The sequence below is a fragment of the Nerophis ophidion genome, linkage group LG13 (assembly GCF_033978795.1).
Source record: "Nerophis ophidion isolate RoL-2023_Sa linkage group LG13, RoL_Noph_v1.0, whole genome shotgun sequence".
Classification (NCBI taxonomy): domain Eukaryota; kingdom Metazoa; phylum Chordata; class Actinopteri; order Syngnathiformes; family Syngnathidae; genus Nerophis; species Nerophis ophidion.
Window position 1 is genome coordinate 48204426 of NC_084623.1, and position 22064 is coordinate 48226489.

Sequence of the window (22064 nt, forward strand, 5' to 3'; positions counted from 1 at the left end):
GAAAGATCACAGTTTAATATTTGTTTGGGGGGTCTGGGTAGAAACAAAGTAAAACAATTTTATTTCGTTCATACAAAATAATGGTACGAAGTCTACCACACAACATCTGCACCAATGGAACAGAAAATTAAAAGATGTACAAAGAAATAAAACAAAACCATTCCAGCACACACCACAGCCAAAGAGTCCTTGTCATAGTGGAGACCTTCCCTCTCTCCCATTTATGCATACACAAGTCATGCCCCCCAATCCCCACCACATTCTCCCACACTGAGCAAGCCCTCGGTCTATGGCAGACTGTGTGGCTGGAGTGACGTCAGTCTAATCTAGTATGACTTTAGTATGGCCGCTCTCTTCGGTCATCCCTTCGATCGCCCCTGAAAAACAGACACATCACACATGAACCGAGTAGATAATATTTTGACACAAAGCAGCAAATGTAAAATAAAGTATCAGTTAACTGAACACAAATTGTACTTTAGTGTCCAGGCCCGATCACTATGACAGACCTGTACAAGCTTAGTAAAAAAATAAAATATTTTATCACTGAAATAAAAAAACGTAGCAAGACACTAAGATGTAAAAAAAATAAAATAAAATCTTGTAATATGACTGAAATAAAAAAGTAGCACGACACTAATAAGATGACCTCAAGTGTTTTAGTATCAAGTAGATGACACCCTCTTGTGGTGATACAGGAAATGTTTTTATTAATTTTGTCTACAACGTCCCTCTGTGTCGTATTTTTTTTCGTTCAAAATTTAAATTTTTTCCTTTCTACATTAGGCCTTTTCAAGCATAAAAATTGCTAAATAAACTAAGCATCAATACGACAGTAAGGAGACCAAACCAATCACTAAAGCCTGGCGTAAACGCTCACATTGCGTATGCATCGACCCCCTCACCCCCTGCAAAGCCTACGTGCGCCAATGAAAAATCCTGGGTTTGTGTGGCCGGCGACGCACAACGCAGAGCTGTGAATACAGCAGAGCAGACCTTGTGCTTAAAATGCACACATTGATTGATTGATACTTTTATTAGTAGATTGCACAGTACAGTACATATTCCGTACAATTGACCGCTAAATGGTAACACCCGAATACGTTTTTCAACTTGTTTAAGTCGGGGTCCACGTTAATCAATTCATGGTAGTGTATGCAATGACATAACAGTGATTAAACAATTGCATGACACCTTATATTGTGCACTTAATATCTCTCTGTGCTCTAAAAATAATTACTGTGTCGTTTTTCAGCCTATTGTGTTGTGCCCAGAAGAAGTCAAAGTATGACACTCTTTTCAACTTTTATTGTCAATTTAGTGCCAACAAAAGGTTCAATACAAACACATATTCTTTCTCGTCTACACGTCTTTCCTCACACACAAAAAACTTGTCATTCTCAGTCAATAATCTTTCAGACACGTTATACTTAGAAACATTTGTGAACTCTGGACATGACCATACAGACTAACACCAGCACATGGTTAACTTACAGTAGCTATTTACAATTACTCTCTTGTCTCATGTCCCGAATAGCGCTGCAGATAATAGTGTTCTATGCCACAAGTCATTAAGAAGTTGAAGTCCATCTTTACAAAAGTATTTACTTCTTGTTTTAAAGTAAAAAGGTCCACTAAAAGTAAATTGATAATTGTGAATGATTAGTTTCAGGACACCGTTGGGGGACACAACACGAGCGTATATTCCAGGCCTAATGCAGCATTAATGTATTGAAGTGGTTTTCAAACTTTTTAACTACTGCTACATTGGATTAAGAGTCTAAAAGTAACTTAAAGATATTCCATGTTCAGAGGGCATTCATAATATTGAAAACTTTATATTTTTAAAGGCTATAGCTATGAAAATATTTGATTAGAATCAGATTCCTATTTAACTTAGTCATCTTCGGAACAAATTAACAGCGATAAACATGGGACTGTATTTTAGTCTACCAATTTTTTTTGAGTCAGTAACACCAGAGACGGCAAAATATTTGACATTAAATGTCAAATGTACTTGCTCGATTGTTCATGAAATAATTATAGTTCTTCAAATGGTGGTCAAATACAAACAGTCGAGACTTGTTAGTACAGATGTTTGACCAACCTTCCTCCCATTTTGTATCCTCCTCCATATCCACCGCCGCGGTCACCTCCGTAACCGCCACGGTCGCCGCCACGGTCACCACCACGGAATCCTCCACGGCCACGGAACCCACCTCTGTCCCCTCCAAAACCGCCTCTGCCGCCACGATCTGCGACAAATGATTGAACAACAGTTCATTTGAGCTTTTTAGTTATGCATGCATGTTGTCTGGAAAACATGTCATACAAAATTGAGCTTTTAACCCTCTTACAACCCTAGGGCCCAAAATGGGCATTACATGTGTTATTTATGTGAAATGTTCTGTTTAAAAAGGGAACCAGTCGGAAATTTGGCCAGGATGTTTGTTTTTTTTCAAGTTTATAAAAAAAAAAATATAAAAATGCATTGAAACAATCTTAAAATGGATATAAACAAAGTATACACACTTTCCTCTTCAGAATTATTTCGTCCATATTGACTATTATAACCGCTATTTCATAGACCGTGATTCTTGTATTTTATTATGCTTTTCCCTTTAAAACCAAATTAACCTCTTTCTTGCTGATGGAAAAACAAGACAATATTTATCTGTGTAATTATGCCACATAACTAAGATGCATAATTCTCAGGTTTGATGAGCAAAAATTAGTTACAATGCTATAAAGCGCTAATATGCAATGAAAATGATCTTGGGCAGTTATAGAAGACGTGGCAGATATACAGAGGCAAAACGCAACAATTTTGAATATTGTGCAAGTTTGTTTATGTTGGCAATTGAACTTTCAATGTGAAACTACCATGCAACAAATTCATTACATGCAAATTGAGATTTGTCAAGCTTTTGTTATTTTGATCACGGCTTACAGTTTTTGAAAACCCTAAATTTTGAGATTTTAAAAGTTTTTACTAGCTGTAAGCCATAATCATTGAAAATATATTTTAAAAAAAGGCAAGGCAATTTCATTTATAGAGCACAAGTCACAATGCAATTCAAAGGCTTTACAGAAAATGTAAAAAGCAAAAACAAATTAATTTTAAATTAAAATAAGAAAATAATCATTTAAATTAAAATCAAATAATGTAGATAAAATACATTCAGTTGTCCTATGCACAATTTAAAAATGGGTTTTCTGGGTGGATTTGAACATTGACTATTCAAAATTTTAAGAGCATAAAACTGAAACAGTTTCACCATGTTTGGTCCTGAGTCTCACTCAGCACAAACAGGAGACCACTGCCTGAGGTTCTCAGAAGTGGAGATTGTTTGAAATATCTTGAGGTGCATGTTTTGAGCCTGTGTCATGTATTAGTATCACCTTGTAAATCTAATTGACGGAAAAAAAAAAAAAAAACCTTTTGCACAATATTCACAATTTGTGGAGTTTTACTTGTAAAGACTGCCCTAACTCAAGTCCCGCCTGCTTTTTCTTCTTCTAGGTCAGTAAGCACTGTAAAAATAAGTTTTTGTACTGTATCAGAATCAATGTTGACAAGGCTGTAATTACCCAACCTCAAATATTTCACTCTGCAAATATATTTTTCCCAAAAAATATTGTAATTTCCCTGCAATAGCAAAAAAACATCTATACATATCTATATCTTTTTTTTTGCTGCAGCTGTTACATATACTGTAATATTGTACATGGTAATTGGGATTTGTTATACATATTATATACAATTAATATAACATCAGTATATATTATATACTGTATATATATATAATATGTAATTATTACATACATGTTATATTGCTACAATGGTAAATTTTTTGTCTACTTAATACCTGCATTATCCTTTCCAACCTCACCCTTTGCGTCCTTTGTAACTGAGCTACTGTGTGAAACAATTTCCCTTGTGAATCAATACATTTTGTCTAAGTCTAATATATACACACATATATATTTATTGTAGATTTATAGCACTGGACTCGCTCATAAGAGTAAGTGCGTATAGTCAATCTGAAGCTTGCAATAAGAAAGGAGAAACAAGAGAAGCTCGTACCTCCAAATCCTCCTGCATCTCCAGGTTTGGGGGCACCACACTTGTTACACTCTTGTCGCCGAGCGAAATTCATGTTGCCGCAAGAACTGAGGATGTAAAAAAAGGCAATGAGCCAATTTGAGTATTGTAGTTGAGTGACTGGTACAGGAGCATAGCCTCAACAAAAGACAAACCTGTTGGGGCATGGCCAGTCTCCTCCCTTCATGTCAAAGCTAGGACCTCCACCTCCACCACCACCACGACCTCTGAATCCTGACAAATATGATACAAAAGGGAAAATATAAAACAGATGCAAACGTGAAATGTTTGTTGTTGCCTGTACTAACCTCCTCTTCCCCCTCGTCCTCCACCACCACCGGCGCCGCCGCCTCGCTGCGTGAACTCAGCTCTGCGGGTGGCAAATGACACTTTGATGGGTTTGCCGTTGAATTCTTTGCCTACGATGAAAGGACCAGTCAAGTCAAGGAGACGCTGAATGACACATTTTAGCAAGAACAGACTTCTACATCCAAGCGACAGTACCATCAAACCAATCAATGGCGGCTTTGGCAGAAGGTGGGTCATCAAATGACACTGTAGCTTCTCCCTTTGGCCGACCAGTGGCCTTGTCAGAGTAGAGGTTAATCATAGGCTGGCCAGTTTTCTTGTTCACCTGAGAAAACAACATCTTAATTATACGCAAAGTCGAATAGGACACAGCTTATAGGGGACCCATTATGCAAGACCAGCTTTTGTTACCTGTTATTTGGGTTCCCCAAAGGATCCTAAAGTAAGATATGCAAAGTAAGATATGTCAAGCCTTTGTTATAATTTTGATGATCAGGGTAGAAAGTTTTTGAAAACCCCAATTTATGAGAATAACAATTCGATGTTTTCATAAACTGTGAGCCACAATCATCAGAATTTACATCAAAAGAAGGCTTGAAATATCTTGAGTTACATGTTATGAGCCTATGTCATAATAGTTTGACTATGTAAATCTAAATACTGGAATTAAATGACCTTTGCACGTAATTAACGAGGCTTGGCCCGGAGGAGGACTTTAGCACGTATTTTAAGACTGACGACAAAACAGCGCATTCTGAAGAGACAGTCAAAGTGGCTCCAAGGTGGTCTTTTGACAAAGCACAACAATTACACATGTAGGCCACAAGGAAGTGTTTTAAATGTCGAGAGAAAATCATGGTATGACCCCTTTAATGAATATAAATGTTCACACACGGGAACATACTATATTTAAATATTCCTTCAGAGATATTTCTGATTAATGGAGTCAAGTTGGTGATACCTTAATAATACCAATTTGCTTGAAGTAGTCGCCCACTTCTTGGACTGAGGCTTCCTCTCCCAGGCCTTGGACAAATATGGTGTTGTTGTCAGAGTTGTCCTGCTCCCCAGCTGTGGAAGAAGAACATTTAACAAAACAAATGATCAATATCAATCGAAGGAGCCAACATAGGGATTTCACTCGATGCTAATCTTCATTAACCTGTAGAAACGTTAAGTCATCAAGAACCAATTAGTTTTAAGATCGAACTCTCAGTACAATCATTTAACAGTAATTGCAGTTTAGAAGCGAAGGTATATGTACCAAGTGCAAAAATGTTGCACTTTACATAATCGTAATTAATGATGTGATCAATCTACACTACTCGGAATTATGTGTGCACGTCAACAGACAGCAAAACACTTCTGCACCAGCCCACAACAGTTTTTTTAATTTTATTTTTTAATTGTAGTTTTTGTGGTCACCAAGAGGCATGCATGAGTATGCACTGTGACACACTTTAGTATTGTGCTAAAATGTCTATGGTCAACGTTTTGATTTGGGGTATTGTGAAAAAGACAAGTGGTGCTATGAATATTACCTGGTTCATCCCTTGAGCCGAAGTCCCGAGAGCCTGGAAAACAGGAAAGATGGAAAAAGCACTTGAGCAAATGATATTTAATAGCTGTACTTTTATATATAAAAACATCCTAAATGTGCCATGGTGTAATATAAAAATATAGGAAAGTCCATGTTTACATCTGTGTTGTGTGTTTTCATTCCGAAGGATCAGACACCCTTTCAACGTCAACGGATTTGTTCCTTTTTTAAACCACCAAATGTTTCAAGTAATAGAACCCTCTTCATCCCGGGAACACACGTCATGTTAAAAATAAATCCTTGTCTTCATGCAACCACATTTAGTATTATTTTACAACCCGAGCCCCATGTCTGTTACCATATGTGTACTGTAGACTTTAAAGAGAAATCCGACTAACACTAAGTGGAATCCCTTGCGGTCTGGGCATGAAATTGGTGGCATTCAAGAGTTCTCTTATTCCCCTTTTCCTTCTGTGCTAACTCAAGTTCTCAAGTCCTCCCCCACCGACACAGTTCTGATGCTCGTCACTTACCACCGAAATTTTTGTAGCCACCACGGTCACCACCTCTGCAGAGGAAAAATTGGAGATATGATGGCTTTTCCTTTGTCCCAACTGAGAGCTCAAAGCCCCCCTACATCCCCATCAGTATGCACTCCTGCCAGGGTGTGCGACTATTGGTGGGAATGTCTCACACGAGGAGTGTTAGTCTTTGGCAATAAATATCAGTGGATAGATGAGCAGGTAGCTCAGCCTCAGGCAGACGAGTGACGACAGTTATCACACGTCACTGAGTCACCAGAGTTTACCGAATTGGATACTTGCTGCAGTTTTCCATCAAAAATCTGATTTGTTCAAATAGCAGCAAAGTCAGGCAATTTTGTGACTAAACATGGAGGGGCCAAATTGGTGTGAAGGAGTGTAGCAACTGATACGCAATCTTCCACTGAGTTTTTTTAATGACATCCTTTAACTGAGGTCCTTGTTATAGTTCAATCACTGTGAACACCTGTAGTATGAAATGTAGATCCATGTTAACACAACAGACATGTTGGCCATCGTCAAACATACAATATTTGAATGAAACCTGTTGGAATGCGAAGCAGCTGACGACGTCGCTCCAGGTCTAATCGCAGCATTTCAGTCGAGTCCATTGTTCAAAAGCTACATGATCCTCAGAACACGGACAGACCAAAGTGTTTCACACACTTTTAGAGATATATCTTGATAGGACATCTTTAGATTCAAGAGAACCTTGAAAGGCTTAGTTGGCACATTAAAGCTCCTCCTTTGTTAGCATTTTGTTTTCACACCTACATGTGTGATTAAATGACAGCCTTGCAACAAACTGATTTAAAGTCAAAGATAAAGTATAAAATCTTCAAATGATAAATAGTCATTTCTCACATCCCAATTTGCTGACCATTTAGATAATGGCTTTGATTGCTACATTGGACTAACATTCGTTGGTCACGGGGTAGAATGTAATCGCCTGAACAAAAATGAGTTTTAAATATAAACCAGGAACCTTATACCAGGTTTGGGAAATAAAGTTTGGGTGGTTACGTACAAGTCTTTATGAAGAAGAAAAGTAGTGGTAAAAAGGGTATTCAAGTGTGGCGTACGTTTTAAAGAAAGCAGACTTTCTTTATACTTATACCGTACATATCATCCATCCGTCAGCATCAGACTGTGTGACAAACAGGTTCTACTGTGTTTTTTACCTGCCATATCATGGCATGATGTCATCACACCATTGTGTAGTCACCATTGTTTCACAAAACCCCATAATAATGTTGAGAACATATTTTGTGCAATGTCTAAAGTCAGCAGTTATGAGTGTGAAGTGACCATTTAAGCAATGCAAAGTGGTTGAACTCCACTAGCAAATCCTAACACAGAGTAGCATCATTTTCAGGTGAGGGCGGTGGTCGCTAATTACCATGCATGCTGATGGATTGCTAGTATGACCGATCAAGCTGTGTCACATGTTACAAAACATATAAGTACCTTGGGGGCAGTGGCTACTGTGCAACTTACCCCATACCAGGAGGTCCGCCTCGTCCACCACGGTCATAGCCACCGCGCTCAAATCCACCACTGCGGTCAAAGCCGCCGCGGTCATAACTGCCACGTTCGTAGCCGCCACGACCTCTGCCCCTGTATCCACCTTCTTCCGACCGGTCACCTTGGTCACGGCCAAACCTGGATCCCTGCGCACCACCTTCACCTATCACGGCCCAGGAAAAAAATAATTTTAAGATCCATTATCTTTAACGCGCTGACAAGTTACACATATAGGCACTCATTTACCTTCACTGAATCTTCCATAACTGCCGCCGCTAGGTGGCTGGTATGATCCTTGCTGTCCATAGCTATCACCACTCTGCCCTTGACTGCCATATGATGCTGGTTGTCCAAATGACTTCTCACTAAACCTTCCACAAATTGTTTCAATTAATGTTAAGCAGCCTTAACAATTTTTTAAAAATAAAATTTTATAAAAAAAGGCACCCGTAATACAGAGGGTATCGGGTCTATGCAAGGGTAATGAAGCAAACTTACCCAGCTGACTCCTGTCCATAATTAGCATAGCTCTGTTGCGCGCCATATCCTGCCTGAGACTGGCCGTATCCCTCTGCTAATAAAGAAAAGTAAAGTAAAATAAATAACACTCATTCTCCTCTTAATTACTGATGTATATGTAATTCGTATCGGCGGTCACGGATGCCACTTTTTATACATATTACATTTGGGTGTAACGGCACAGCAAGGGAACAAATTGCCAGCTCAGAATTAAAAAAAATACAAACCGCTATGTCAGGGTTTCCCCTATATGTATCTAATGGTGAAAATTGAAACCGCCAAACCTTTCAAATGAGTGTTTTGAATGTGGATCAAATTAAAGTGATATATTGTATGAATGGATATATAGCCAATATTATTCATGCACGATTGACTATTGATACAGAGAAAATGTGGCCGCTAAAAAAACTGATAAACCGCGAGCACGACGCACGCGAGTGTTTGGAGCCTCGGCGGCCGGCAGCTTAGGGTCCCCAGCGGCGGGACACGCACAGCCCCACTTTACATTTACACTCTAGCCAGACCCACACGGCCCTTAGAGCAAATCATTGTCCTGAAGTTATGGATCCGCTTTGCCTTTGCATTTCATTGACTAAATGTGTTAGGATGAGTTTGCACTTTGTTAAGTGAAGTGAAGTATATTTTTATAGCGACTTTTCTCTAGTGACTCAAAGCGCTTTACATACTGAAACCCAATATCTAAGTTACATTCAAACCAGTGTGGGTGGCACTGGAAGCAGGTGGGTAAAGTGTCTTGCCCAACGACACAACGGCAGTGACTAGTTTGGCAGAAGCGGGAATCGAACCTGCAACCCTCAAGTTGCTGACACGGCCACTCTACCAACCGAGCTAAACCGCCCGGTTTAAGAATCGGCTACTTTGGCGGTAGTTGGCGCAACTTTTTCTATTGATGTGACAGCGTCAGTGTTGCAAAACAAAAACGAGACGCATGCGAGTGTTTGGAGCCTCGGCAGCCGCACCTTTACCGCAGCAGCTGGCAGTTTAGGCTCTCCGGCACGCTCAGCCCCGCTTTACACTCTAGCCCAGTGGTTCTTGACCTGGGTTCGATCGAACCATAGGGGTTCGGTGGAGCCTCTTCGTGTAAATAAAAACTTCTCCCTATCAGCGTATTATGGATACAATGTTCCCAATAATGTTCCAACTGATTTGCAGGAGTGTAATTAGTTGTGAGTTCATCCACTATGTTGGTTCTGTTCCTGGAACAAGGTGATGTTCATTTTGTGCAGCAGTAAAAAAAAGCATATAACTTTGTCTTGAATTTGAAAAAATATATATATATTTTTCACTAAAGAAGGGTTGGGCGAATGCGCATATGAAACTGGTGGGGTTCAGTAGTTCCAACAAGGTTAAGAACCACTGCTCTAGCCAGATCCACCAAGCTCTTAGAGCCAATCCCCGTCCTGAAGTTATAGATCTGACTTAACGACTTCTATTTTCCGCAACATTGTTTAACATGTATTGCCAGATATATATCTGTGGTGATTGCTGAAGATTCCAAGAGAAGTTCAGCTTCCCCTAAAACAGGGGCCGGGAACCTTTTTGGCTGAGAGAGCCATGAAAGCCAAAGATTTTAAAATGTATTTCCGTGAGAGCCATATAATATTTTTTAACACCTAATACAACTAAATGCATGCATTTTTAATTAATAACATTTTAGAGTAGAATAAGTCTCCTACTATTTTTAGTCAAAATTTTATTCTGAAGCTAACCAATAATAAATAAAATACTTCTTCCCAAAAATGCGACTTCTTGAACAGGTGCACTAGAAAATGGATGGATTCAAATGCATGAGAATGTTTTATATTTTGAACGTTATTTTTTAACACTGATTACCAGCGGAATTGTTCATTACCGTATTTTTCGGACTATGAGTCGCAGTTTTTTTTCCCATAGTTTGGCCGGGGGTGCGACTTATGTGTGAAATTAACACATTACTGTAAAATATAAATAAATAAATGGGTTGTACTTGTATAGCGCTTTTCTACCTTCAAGGTACTCAAAGCGCTTTGACACTACTTCCACATTTACCCATTCACACACATTCATACACTGATGGAGGAAGCTGCCATGCAAGGCGCTAACCAGCACCCATCAGGAGCAAGGGTGAAGTGTCTTGCTCAAGGACACAACGGACGTGACAAGGTTGGTACTAGGTGGGAATTGAACCAGTGACCCTCGGGTTCCGCACGGCCACTCTCCCACTGCGCCACACCGTCCCTCAATAAAAAATATCATAATATTATTTAGCTCATTCACGTAAGAGACTAGACTTATAAGATTTCATCGGATTTAGCAATTAGGAGTGACTAGGGGTGTAACGGTACACAAAAATTTCGGTTCAGTATGTACCTCGGTTTAGAGGTCACGGTTCGGTTCATTTTCGGTACAGTAAGAAATCATAAAAATATAAATTTTTTGGTTATTTACCAAATTTGTAAACAATGGCTTTATCCTTTTAACATTGGGAACACTGTAATAATTATGCCCACGTTAATCCACATTAAACTGCCTCAAGTTGTTGCTTTGATTAAATAAAATGAAAAAAACGTTCTACATATAAAAAGTTTAACATTAAATAGTTTCCATTGAAACTGTCAACTCATCATGCTTAATTTATTACAGCATTTGGGAAGCCTGTAGTTGACTTTTATTATGTAAATGTTGTATTTTTATCAACATGTGATAGCAGGGAACCTGCTATTCAAATCTAGGCTGCTACATTACTAATGATTCATGTAACTATAGCTGAAAAATAGTACAATTGCAATAGGAGAGACCATTCATCCCTAAACACAAGAGTTCAATGAAATAACAGACAGACCGGGCTTTGCTGCCCCTAAAACACGCACACAGAAAAATTAGCTAACATGATGCTAAAAGCTAATTAGCCTTCATCTCAAGCCTATACTGTGAGCGAGCTGAGCTGCAGTTTAAGTTTCTAGAAGGTCAACGGGCTCATAGTGATGTTTGTAATAGTTCTGACTGGGAAGTGTTTAGTATAATTTGGGTAGAGTCCGCTCCTCCCCTGCTAAGCGAATAACCGCTCGCAGTGCTCTATGCTAAAGCATTGACTACATCGTTCTGAAATCTGAATACGCACTGCTGATTGGTTACATACAAAACCAATCAGATGGTTGTGTGGGCGGGACAATGAGGCAGCGACAGAGGCAGAAAGCAGAGCAGCTTGAGAAGACTTCTGCTTCCGAACTTGTTCGGTACGCCCGCGTGCCGTACCGAAACCCCCGTACCGAAACAGTTCGATACAAATACACGTACCGTTACACCCCTAGGAGTGACCCCAAAAATGTGACTTATGTTTTTTTCCTTCTTTATTTCACGACTTATACTCCGAAAAATATGGTACTTATTGTGTTAGGCAATGTCAGCTAAGATTTATCTAAGAACCAGCTGCAGTCATCAAGAGAGCCACATCTGGCTCGAGAGCCATAGGTTGCCTACCCCTGCCCTAAAATATAAAAAAAGTTTTTGTTTGCATTACATGGACTAAATGGGTTAGGATGAGTTTAACTTTTGTCAAGAATCTGCTACTTCGGCGACAGTTGGGGCAACTTTTTCATTGATGTGGTAGCGTCGCAGTGTTGCAGCCAAACGAGACAATCATTGGAAAAATACTCGACTTTGTCCCGCCCATGGACGGTGAGCAAATGAATAAGTGTGATGGAAAGAGGGTCGCTGGGCTTCTGCATGATGATTGGATGACCTGTCTGGGTCGAATCCCTTTTTGATTTGACAGCAAAATGAGCAAATCAGCAATGTTGAAATATAAAACACTGCCCAAGCAATTTTTAAAATTCCTTTTGTTGCTCCTCTTGATGGAGTAATATATCATTTATAAGTTTTATTTTTAAAATCTAGCATTACATCTTTTATTGGAGACTATACTCATGTTTAAAGAGGAGCTGAATAATAACTTCCCAAACTTGAAAGACCAGCAGCTGCCAGTGGTACACCGCATGTGTAATAATCATAAAAATAGAGTAAAACAATGTAACAAAAGCAGTAACATCAATTACTAAAACTTTTTTTTAAATATATGCAAACTATTTTTGCATTAAAAATACATATGCATCTTCAACAATTGTGCAAATTACATGACATAACATTGACCACGCCCCCAAATGTAGATTTCAAGCGGGGGGAAACCTTGTAATTATCAAATCCAATTCTCAGATAAATACAGATTTTCTTCTAAAACCTCAAGAATGGGCGGGCCACTTTGGTACATTTAAGGTTTATTAAGAAAGATCAGTATAATATACAAGCTCTATATTCTTTGCTTATTAGGGGACAAAGTAAACAGTGTAATAATGCATCTAAAATAGGGCTGAACAATTTAGCAAAAAAACCCCAACAAAACAACGAATATCGCTTTTTCCCTTAAAAGTGCGGTTGAGATTCGATTTCCAATTTATAGTGGACGTGCTGTGAGATTATAAGACAATCCGGTGGTGGTGATGAAAACTACATTGAATGCCAGCCGCCATTTTGTTATGCTCAAACTGAATTTGTGCATACATTGCGTTTCCAACGAGATCATGCTTCTCTCGAGTAAGAAGGAAAAGAAGAAAGAAAAAATGCAATCTAAGAGAAACATAAAATCTACTGCAGGTCAGCAGAATACTGGAGCTGTATTTTCTGCTCGCACTACCTCTGCACTCCTCCTGACTCTGATCAGAGAGAGTACCCCAACATTGCCTGCACCTACTTCTGCCTCCTCCTCAGAGCCTTATGAGCCCATTGCAAAAGAAGCGCTTCAAGATTCTGCATCTTCCTCTAAAAAAGTGTCTCACCGCATACAAAGGGTTGCGCTTTTCAGATGACAATTTCATGTAGTGACGTTTACACTTTAACAAAACTGGCACATCTATACACAAATCAAACAAATGCACAAACTACACCATTCCACTGTGACCGTTGTTTTGGAATAAACTTTTCAAAATTTGGAATTGCATTGGTTTAATTTAAGATACATTTTAGATGTACAATAACCTGTTTATTATAACCATATCACATCACCATCTAATGAGCTTCACTCTCAATAACATTTAAGGAATAAAATATAAGGAAGAAAAATGTTTTAACTGGGGAGATTTTCCCAGGGACTCACTTAACTCACCACCTGTGGGTCCCAGGGACTCATTCACTATATTGGAATCCTATCAATATCACTGGACACATCACATATTTCCAGTTTCCTGCATTATTACAGCATGTCTGAAAAGCAGTAAGAAGAGTCGAAACGTATTTAATCCTACCCCTTTCCGTTTCAAAGAATTTCTAACGTTTGTTTGCACCCAATCTGTTAAATTAATTAGCAAGTTTCTCATGAATAAAAAGTAAGGGAAATTGTGATGCGCATTATGAGATAAGATTATCTTATTTTCTATTATGGTTCAAGATGTGTCAGGATTCTTCTTCCGTCTAGAGTGAACAATTTCCCATACTTAGACTAAAAAAGTTTTATGTGTTGTATGTACAGCAAGTTCCCCTTAATGCATTTGATTGTGGCGGTGCGCCAAGGCAGAATATTAGCCGCAGCACCTTAATTAGGATTTTGTGGCATGAAAAAAATAATAATAAAATGTATTGTGGTGTCCAGAAAAAGACAGTCTGAAAGTTTTTAGTTTTTATTGCTAATTGTATGCGAAAACTGGGCCTGATTCCAACAAGTATTTCCTCTGTGCACTAGGGCTGCGGGAGCCTAAAAAGTTCCTGAACATTTGGTGTCATATTCCTCCAAGTACTGATCGATCATTCTGAGAGCACAGCTTATACATACAATGTTCACAATTGAATAGTTTAGGTCTGTAGTGTACAAACATTTTCTATCACCGGCCGCATACTAAATTAAAGGGGGTACTTGGATGTATTTTGTATATTCTCAAACTAATGCAATGTTGGTCAATATACGCTAAGCTATATAAACAAAACATCCAGCGTTGATCTTCTTACAGCTAGTGGATCCATGATGACGTCTGTTTAATAAGCTGTATTGGTCTCAGACACTGTTTGGAAACAACTAAAAAAAGGTGAATAAAAGTTTACAAAATATTTTTGTAAATAACTGATTTCACAATGCATATATCTGCGGCTTCAAGTCCAGTGGGCTAAAATATATTTAAAAAAAAAAGTTTCTTCTAAAATTTAGTGAGTGCGGTTTGTATTCCAATATGCTCTATAGTCCGTAAAAGTACAGTAATTCCTATTTACATCCCTGAGCTAGGGTTGTACGGTAAACCAGTACTAGTATAGTATTGCGGTAATAATGAATTAAAAACGGTATTAAACTCTTTTTTTTTTTACAAGCATGACGACCCATCACTTCGTGACATTGCTGGTTTTACAAGCAGAGGAGCATTTTCAGCAGCGCACAATCACTGCGTACTTACAAGCAGACAGTGTGTAGACCGAAAAGTGAGAATGTACGGATTTTGGCTGAAAAAATAACAATAAAGGTGAAGTTATAACACTGAAACCCCCACAGGAAGAGGTGGTTTAAAACATGGATAGCTAGTTAGCGGCTAATGTCCATCTGCAATCGACAGTGTTTTTAGCCACTTCTAATTCACTAATCCTGGCTTCCAAGGCAACAAATAGTCTTTTTTTTTTCTTCCAAGTATCATCCTTGCAGGACGAGGAATAGCTAAATATGCTTCACTACACACTGTTGAAGGATACAATAGCTCACTGGCGTCACAATGTAAACAAATGTCGTGGGTGCTTCTACAGCTGACACCCACTGTAATGATACAAAGTACAAGAGTGTATCTAATCGATACAACTATGATTACATCAATATTTTATTGTCACAAAATCTTCTTTCGTTTAAATTCACATTATTTTCATAAACTCAGGAAATACGTCCCTGGACACATGAGAACTTAAATTATGACCAATGTATGACCCTGTAATTACTTAGTATCCGATCGATAACTACATTTGTGGTATCACCCAAAAACGAATGTAAATTATCCAAACAGAAGATTAAGTATTTATTACATTTTAACAGAAGTGTAGATAGATCAAGTTGAAACTGAAAATAACTAGATATTAAGAGTAAATGAACAAGTAGCTTAATCAATTTTTGCAGCTTGTGCTTTATAATTGACCAAATAATAGAATGGGGAATGACAGTATAACAAATTAAGAGACTTTGTTTGCTTACTTACTACTAAAAGACAAGTTGTATAGTATATTCACTATTTTATTTAAGGACAAAATTGTTCAGAAATCACAATAAGAAACTGATATTTAATGTACCGAAATATTTTTTTGTTCAAATAAACCCAATAATGTCATTTATTTAGAAAAGTATGGAAATACGTTTTTGTACCGGTACCAAAACATTGGTATTGAGACACCCTACCCTGAGCGTTACACCCCCAAAATATACTATACCTTGTGTGGCAGGTGTGGTAGCGCCCCCATATGCAGGGTAGTTCTGTCCACCATAAGAGCCTGCACCATTTCCTTGACCATAGCTCTGATCCATGAAGGACAAGGGAAAATGTTAAGTAGACAGTTATTTAAGAATACATAAAAATAAAATGAAGGCATAGACTGATATCTTACTTGTCCACCCGGTTGACCGCCGTAAGAACCATAACTGTAAAACAATGACAAGTATGTTAAACACCTCAAACTTACAATTTGAATGCCAAATAACAAAATAAATTTAAACATACCTCTGTGAGCCACCATAGCCCGAATCTGAAAGAAGCAAGCAAATTAAATGTTATGTTTTAAAGTGTGAAGAAAGTACAAAGAGGGGAACAATTTTGAAAATGTGGAGTTGACAACAGTGGCGTGCTGTCAGGGGAAGCAAGTGAAGCACCTTGCCACCTGGTGGCTTGACCGTTCTACTTTCAAAAACAAAGTAATACAATAAAATAAGTTTGAATATTTCTCTTTTAGTCTATGCTTTCTATGTGATTTTGGTGTGGTTCCTGGATATTTTGATAATTCTCATGGTCGAAATAGCGGAAATTCCGTGTTTCCATGCAGCTGCCGTGACTTCCCTCAGAGACTGGCGTCAACACACCCGTGGACACACCCTTCAAATATCAGGTGCTATTTAACTCACTAAAAAACTAACAACACAATAGAAAGATAAGGGATTTCCCAGAATTATCCAAGTAAATGTGTCTAAAAACATCTGAATCGCTCCCAATGCAATTGCCTTTTTTTTTAACCTAATTTTTTTCTAGTCCTTCGCAATCAATATCCTCAGCCACGATTCTTTCATCCTCGCTCAAATTAATGGGGAAATTGTCGTTTTCTCGGTCCGAATAGCTCTTGCTTTTGGAGGCTCCCATTACAAACAATGTGAGGATTGTGAGGAACCCTCACACCGGTGACATCATCGTCTGCTACTTCCGTTAAAGGCAAGGCTTTTTTATTAGCGACCAAAAGTTGCAAACTTTATCGTGGATGTTCTCTACTAAATCCTTTCAGCAAAAATATGGCAATATCACAAAATGATCAAGTATGACACATAGAATGGACCTGCTATCCCCGTTTAAATAAGAAAATCTCATTTCAGTAGGCCTTTGATGAAAGTGTCTGCCAATATGGAGGACGATATACTATATCCAAGATTAAACACTTCTCTAAACTGGACTTTAAGACAAAATGAATGTTATTATGAATTGATTAACGTGGACCCCGACTTAAACAAGTTGAAAAACTTATTCGGGTGTTACCATTAAGTGGTCAATTGTACGGAATATGTACTGTACTGTGCAATCTACTAATAAAAGTTTCAATCAATCATACAAAGTACGTTTACATGAAGGATAGCTACTGCTTCTTCAGATACAGAAAGGTAAGACACACTCACAATACTTGATTTATTTTGTTAAAAGCAAATGGGACTAAAAAGTATTTAACAACTTTATTAAATACTTTTTGGACCTATTTATCATATTATGATAGATTGATTGGCAACACTAAAAAATGGCCCTAGTGTGAGAATTTAAGTGTGAATGTTGTCTGTGTTGGCCCTGTGACGAGGTGGCAACTTGTCCACGGTGTACCCCACCTTACGCCCCAATGCAGCTGAGATAGCCTCAAGCGCCCCCAAATAGGGACAAGCGGTAGGAAATGGATGGGTGGATGGGATATCACTATGATAACGTTTTTACAAAAGCGAATAACTCCCTTCTGGTTCCTGTTACTCTAAGGTTCGAACGGACCCTAGGGGTTCGGTGAGTCGGTTTCAGGGGTTCGGTGAAGGTCAAGACACATCTGACTCATTGTGTAAATAAAAACTTTGCCCTATCACCGTGCTATGGATACGCCCAAACAATGTCCCTTTAATTTTCCATCTGATTTGCAGGTGTGTAAATGTTAGAATAATTATGTATAAGTTATCACACAACTCTTATGCTTAAAGGCCGTTGCTATAGTTATTATCAATTGTGCTGAAGTTGTACTTTTCTATCTGTGCAAAGGCACAACTTGGAATCTTGCTTTGCGAGTTGTCTCGTGTCAACAGTTTGTTTCCAGACACTGCCTGCTGACAACCAAGGACGGACATCGAGTACCTCAACGCAGACAAATCAGAGACAGGGCGAAATCACGAGTGTCAGCACATTTCCATTCTGAATAATCATATATTGCAGGGGTAGGGAACCTATGGCTCTAGAGCCAGATGTGGCTCTTTTGATGACTGCATCTGGCTCTCAGATGCATCTTAGCTGACATTGCATAACATGATAAGTAATGAATAATTCCGCTGGTAGTCAGTGTCAAAAATAACGTTCAAAATATAAAACATTCTCATACATTTTAATCCATCCATCCGATTTCTACCGCACCTGTTCGAGAAGTTGCAATAATGGTAAGAAGTATATTATTTATTGTTGTTTAGCTTCAAAATAACAATGTTATTAAAAAGAATAAGAGACTTATGGTCTTACTTAAAAATGCACGCATTTAGTTGTATTCAGTGTTAAAAAAATAAAATAAAATTGCATGGCTCTCACGGAAATACTTTTAAAAATATTTGGCTTGTGTGGCTCTCTCGGCCAAAAAGGTTGATATATTGTGTCTACTGGGGCTTCTTGCATTACCATCCCTTCATAAGCAGCCTCAGTGATGTTAACTAGGGAACTCCTGAATAAATAGAGGAGCGCGTGGGACTATACCTTAAAGCAGTGGTTCTCAAATGGGGGTACGCGTACCCATCGGGGTACTTGAAGGTATGCCGAGGGGTAAGTGAGATTTTTTTTTAAATATTCTAAAAAATAGCAACAATTTAAAAACATATATTTATTGAATAATATTTCAACAAAATATGAATTTAAGTTCATAAACTGTGTAAAGAAATGAAACAATGCAATATTCAGTGTTGACAGCTAGATTTTTTATGGACATATTCCATAAATATTAATGTTAACTATTTTTTTGTGAAGAAATGTTTAGAATGACGTTCATGAATCCAGATGGATCTCTATTACAATCCCCAAAGAGGGCACCTTTTAAGTTGATGATTACTTCTATGAGTAGAAATAGTTTCTATGTTTTTGATTTGTTTTTATAGTTTTTGTTTTATTTGATAGTTTTTATGTTAACGTGTAGTTTGATTTGGGGACGGCGTGGCGCAGTCGGAGAGTTGCCGTGTGCAACCCGAGGGTCCCTGGTTCAAATCCCACCTAGTACCAACCTCGTCACGTCCGTTGTGTCCTGAGCAAGACACTTCACCCTTGCTCCTGATGGGTGCTGGTTGGCGCCTTGCATGGCAGCTCCCTCCATCAGTGTGTGAATGGGTAAATGTGGTAAGTAGTGTCAAAGCGCTTTGAGTACCTCAAAGGTAGAAAAGCGCTATACAAGTACAGCCCATTTATTTATTCATTATTTAAATCTTTATAATTGAATCACTTGTTTATTTTTCAACAAAATTGTAGTTATTTTTATATCTTATTTCTAAATAGTTCAAGAAAGACCGCTACAAAAGAGCAATATTTTGTACTGTTATATAATTTAATAAATCAGAAACTGATGACATAGTGCTGTATTTTACGTCTTTGGTCAATATAAATCAATGATTAGAGCTGCAGATATGAATTTTCAAGAAAGACCACTACAAAAGAGCAATATTTTGCACTGTTATACACTTTAATAAATCAGAAACTGATGACATAGTGCTGAATTTTACTTCTTTGGTCAATATAAATCAATGAGTAGAGCTGCACATATGAATTTAAGTAAAAAAGGAAACAAAAAAACTCTAAAGTATATATGCCTCACCTGGTGTTTAGTTCACCGCACGTCACTGTTTGAAATAACTAAAAAAGGAGCACAAACAGATCCCACCCCCCGTACGCGCCTCTGAAAATGGCGGTCACTTGGCGGCTGCGGCTAAACAACGAAACAAACGTTCCCATTGTAGATCATGGTACGTCTGGTTAACATAATGAAACCCGGGCGGCGTTGGTTTGGTGAGTGCGCATGTGTGGTGGAAATAAGGCATCAGACCGGATTGGAGCGTCGGTTTAAACGCAAGACAAGGGTTAGGGCATAAAGACAAGACAAGGGTTAGGGCATAAACAAAGAGGCATTCATGCCGCCCTCGAGGAGCCGTAGGCCGAGTCAGCTACATGCTAAAGACGCCGCCGTTGCTATTGAATTAATAAAAAAAATAGAACCTAAAAATATAACTACGTGGTTAAAATGTTGTGGTATTTACCTATCGACAGTATGAGTAAATGTGTGAGCGAAGAAGTTTATGAATTTCTGGTTTTCCAGCGCGACATTTCCAAGAAGTAGACGACGCCGGATCACCTCGGCCTCGTGGTAAAAGCCGCCCGACTGTCAGTTATTCGTTGTTTTATTATTTGGATTCACAAAAACACATTGGCGGATTCAATGATGTGTACACTCACCGGTGGCCATTGTGATAGTTTAAAAATGAAATGGCCCGCTTCGCCTGAGATGCTTTTAAAAATCCTCCAGTGATTGTTGCGCAGCGCCGCTCGATAGTTGGCCGACTTGCTGCACTTCCCTTAAAGAGCTCAGCCTCTTCTTCCGCCGCTTCAAAACGCCGTCTCGAATCCCGCCGCTCCTTCTTTTACTGCCATCTACCGTTGTAGTGTGGTAAATGTCATACCTGCCTAAAATGAACGCTCATAAGACACAAATCTCTACTTATATTATATATATGATATTTATGAATTTAAATAAATAAATATAATTGTGTTTGAATATACAAGAAAACAGTTAATTAATTTAAATAAATCCCCGTGTCCCCGAAGGGAATACGCGGTAGAAATGGATGGATGGATGGAAAAACACATGTACTTAAGTACCTTTAAAAATACAAAAACACAAAAGTATTGATTTGTTTCCATATATATATGTATATATTCATATATGTATACATAGATATATGTATATATGCATGTGTATGTATACATTTATGTGTAAATATACACATACATTTCCATACATATATATATTCATATATATATATATACATATACATATAAATATATATTTATGTGTATATATATATACATATATGTATATATACATTTACATAAAGGGACAAGCGGTAGAAAGTGTGGATGGGATGTATATATACATATATGTATATGTACATATGTGTATGTATAATTTATATGTATACGTACACATATGTATATATTCATACAGTATATGTATACATACATATATATATGCATGTGTATATATACATTTATGTTTATATATATGTGTGTGTGTGTGTGTGTGTGTATATATATATATATATATATATATATATATATATACATACATTTATGTGTATATATGTGTGTGCGTGTATATATATATATATAAACATATATTCATCCATTTTTCTACCGCTTATTCCCTTTTGGGGTCGCTAGGGCCTATCTCAGCTACATTTGGGCGGAAGGCGAGTGACACCCTGGACAAGTCGCCACCTCATCGCATGGCCAACACAGATAGACAGACAACATTCCCACTCACATTTATATATATATATATATATATATATATATATATATATATATAAACATATATTCATCCATTTTCTACCGCTTATTCCCTTTTTGGGTCGCTGGGGCCTATCTCAGCTACATTTGGGCGGAAGGCGGGTGACACCCTGGACAAGTTGCCACCTCATCGCAGGGCCAACACAGATAGACAGACAACATTCATACTCACATTTATATAAACATATATATATATATATTTATATAAAGGGACAATCAGTAGAAAATGGATGGAATGTATATATGTATATATATACATATGTAGATATACATTTTTATAAAGTAACAAGCAGTAGAAATCAGATGGGATGTGTGTGTACATATATATATATATACATACATATACATTCGTATGTATATTAACATTTATGTACTGTATATACACATATATTTGTGTGTGTATATATATATATATATAAGTATATACATATTTATATATAAATACATACAGTATATAGATATACTTATACATGCACTAAACGTAA

The 22064-nt window shown here is 37.9% G+C and overlaps 1 protein-coding gene across 4 annotated transcripts; it reads right to left on the reverse strand.

Annotated features, from left to right (window-relative positions):
- Positions 1-20611, reverse strand: taf15 (TAF15 RNA polymerase II, TATA box binding protein (TBP)-associated factor). 4 transcript variants are annotated; one of them, XM_061919140.1, is made up of 16 exons: positions 20467-20610; positions 16267-16291; positions 16154-16187; positions 15980-16064; positions 8519-8594; positions 8267-8385; positions 7994-8183; positions 6488-6522; positions 5956-5988; positions 5376-5485; positions 4610-4739; positions 4414-4524; positions 4261-4339; positions 4088-4173; positions 2108-2255; positions 1-377 (listed from the first exon to the last, which is right to left on the reverse strand). In XM_061919140.1, the coding sequence occupies exons 1-16, from the start codon at positions 20474-20476 to the stop codon at positions 338-340; spliced, it is 1311 nt and encodes a 436-aa protein (XP_061775124.1). In that variant the 5' UTR covers positions 20477-20610; the 3' UTR covers positions 1-337. The 4 variants fall into 4 exon arrangements, with proteins under 4 accessions (XP_061775124.1, XP_061775123.1, XP_061775126.1 ...); XM_061919139.1 differs by having other exon boundaries at positions 8267-8391; XM_061919142.1 differs by lacking the exon at positions 6488-6522 and having other exon boundaries at positions 20467-20611.
- Between the last annotated feature and the right edge of the window lie 1453 nt (positions 20612-22064).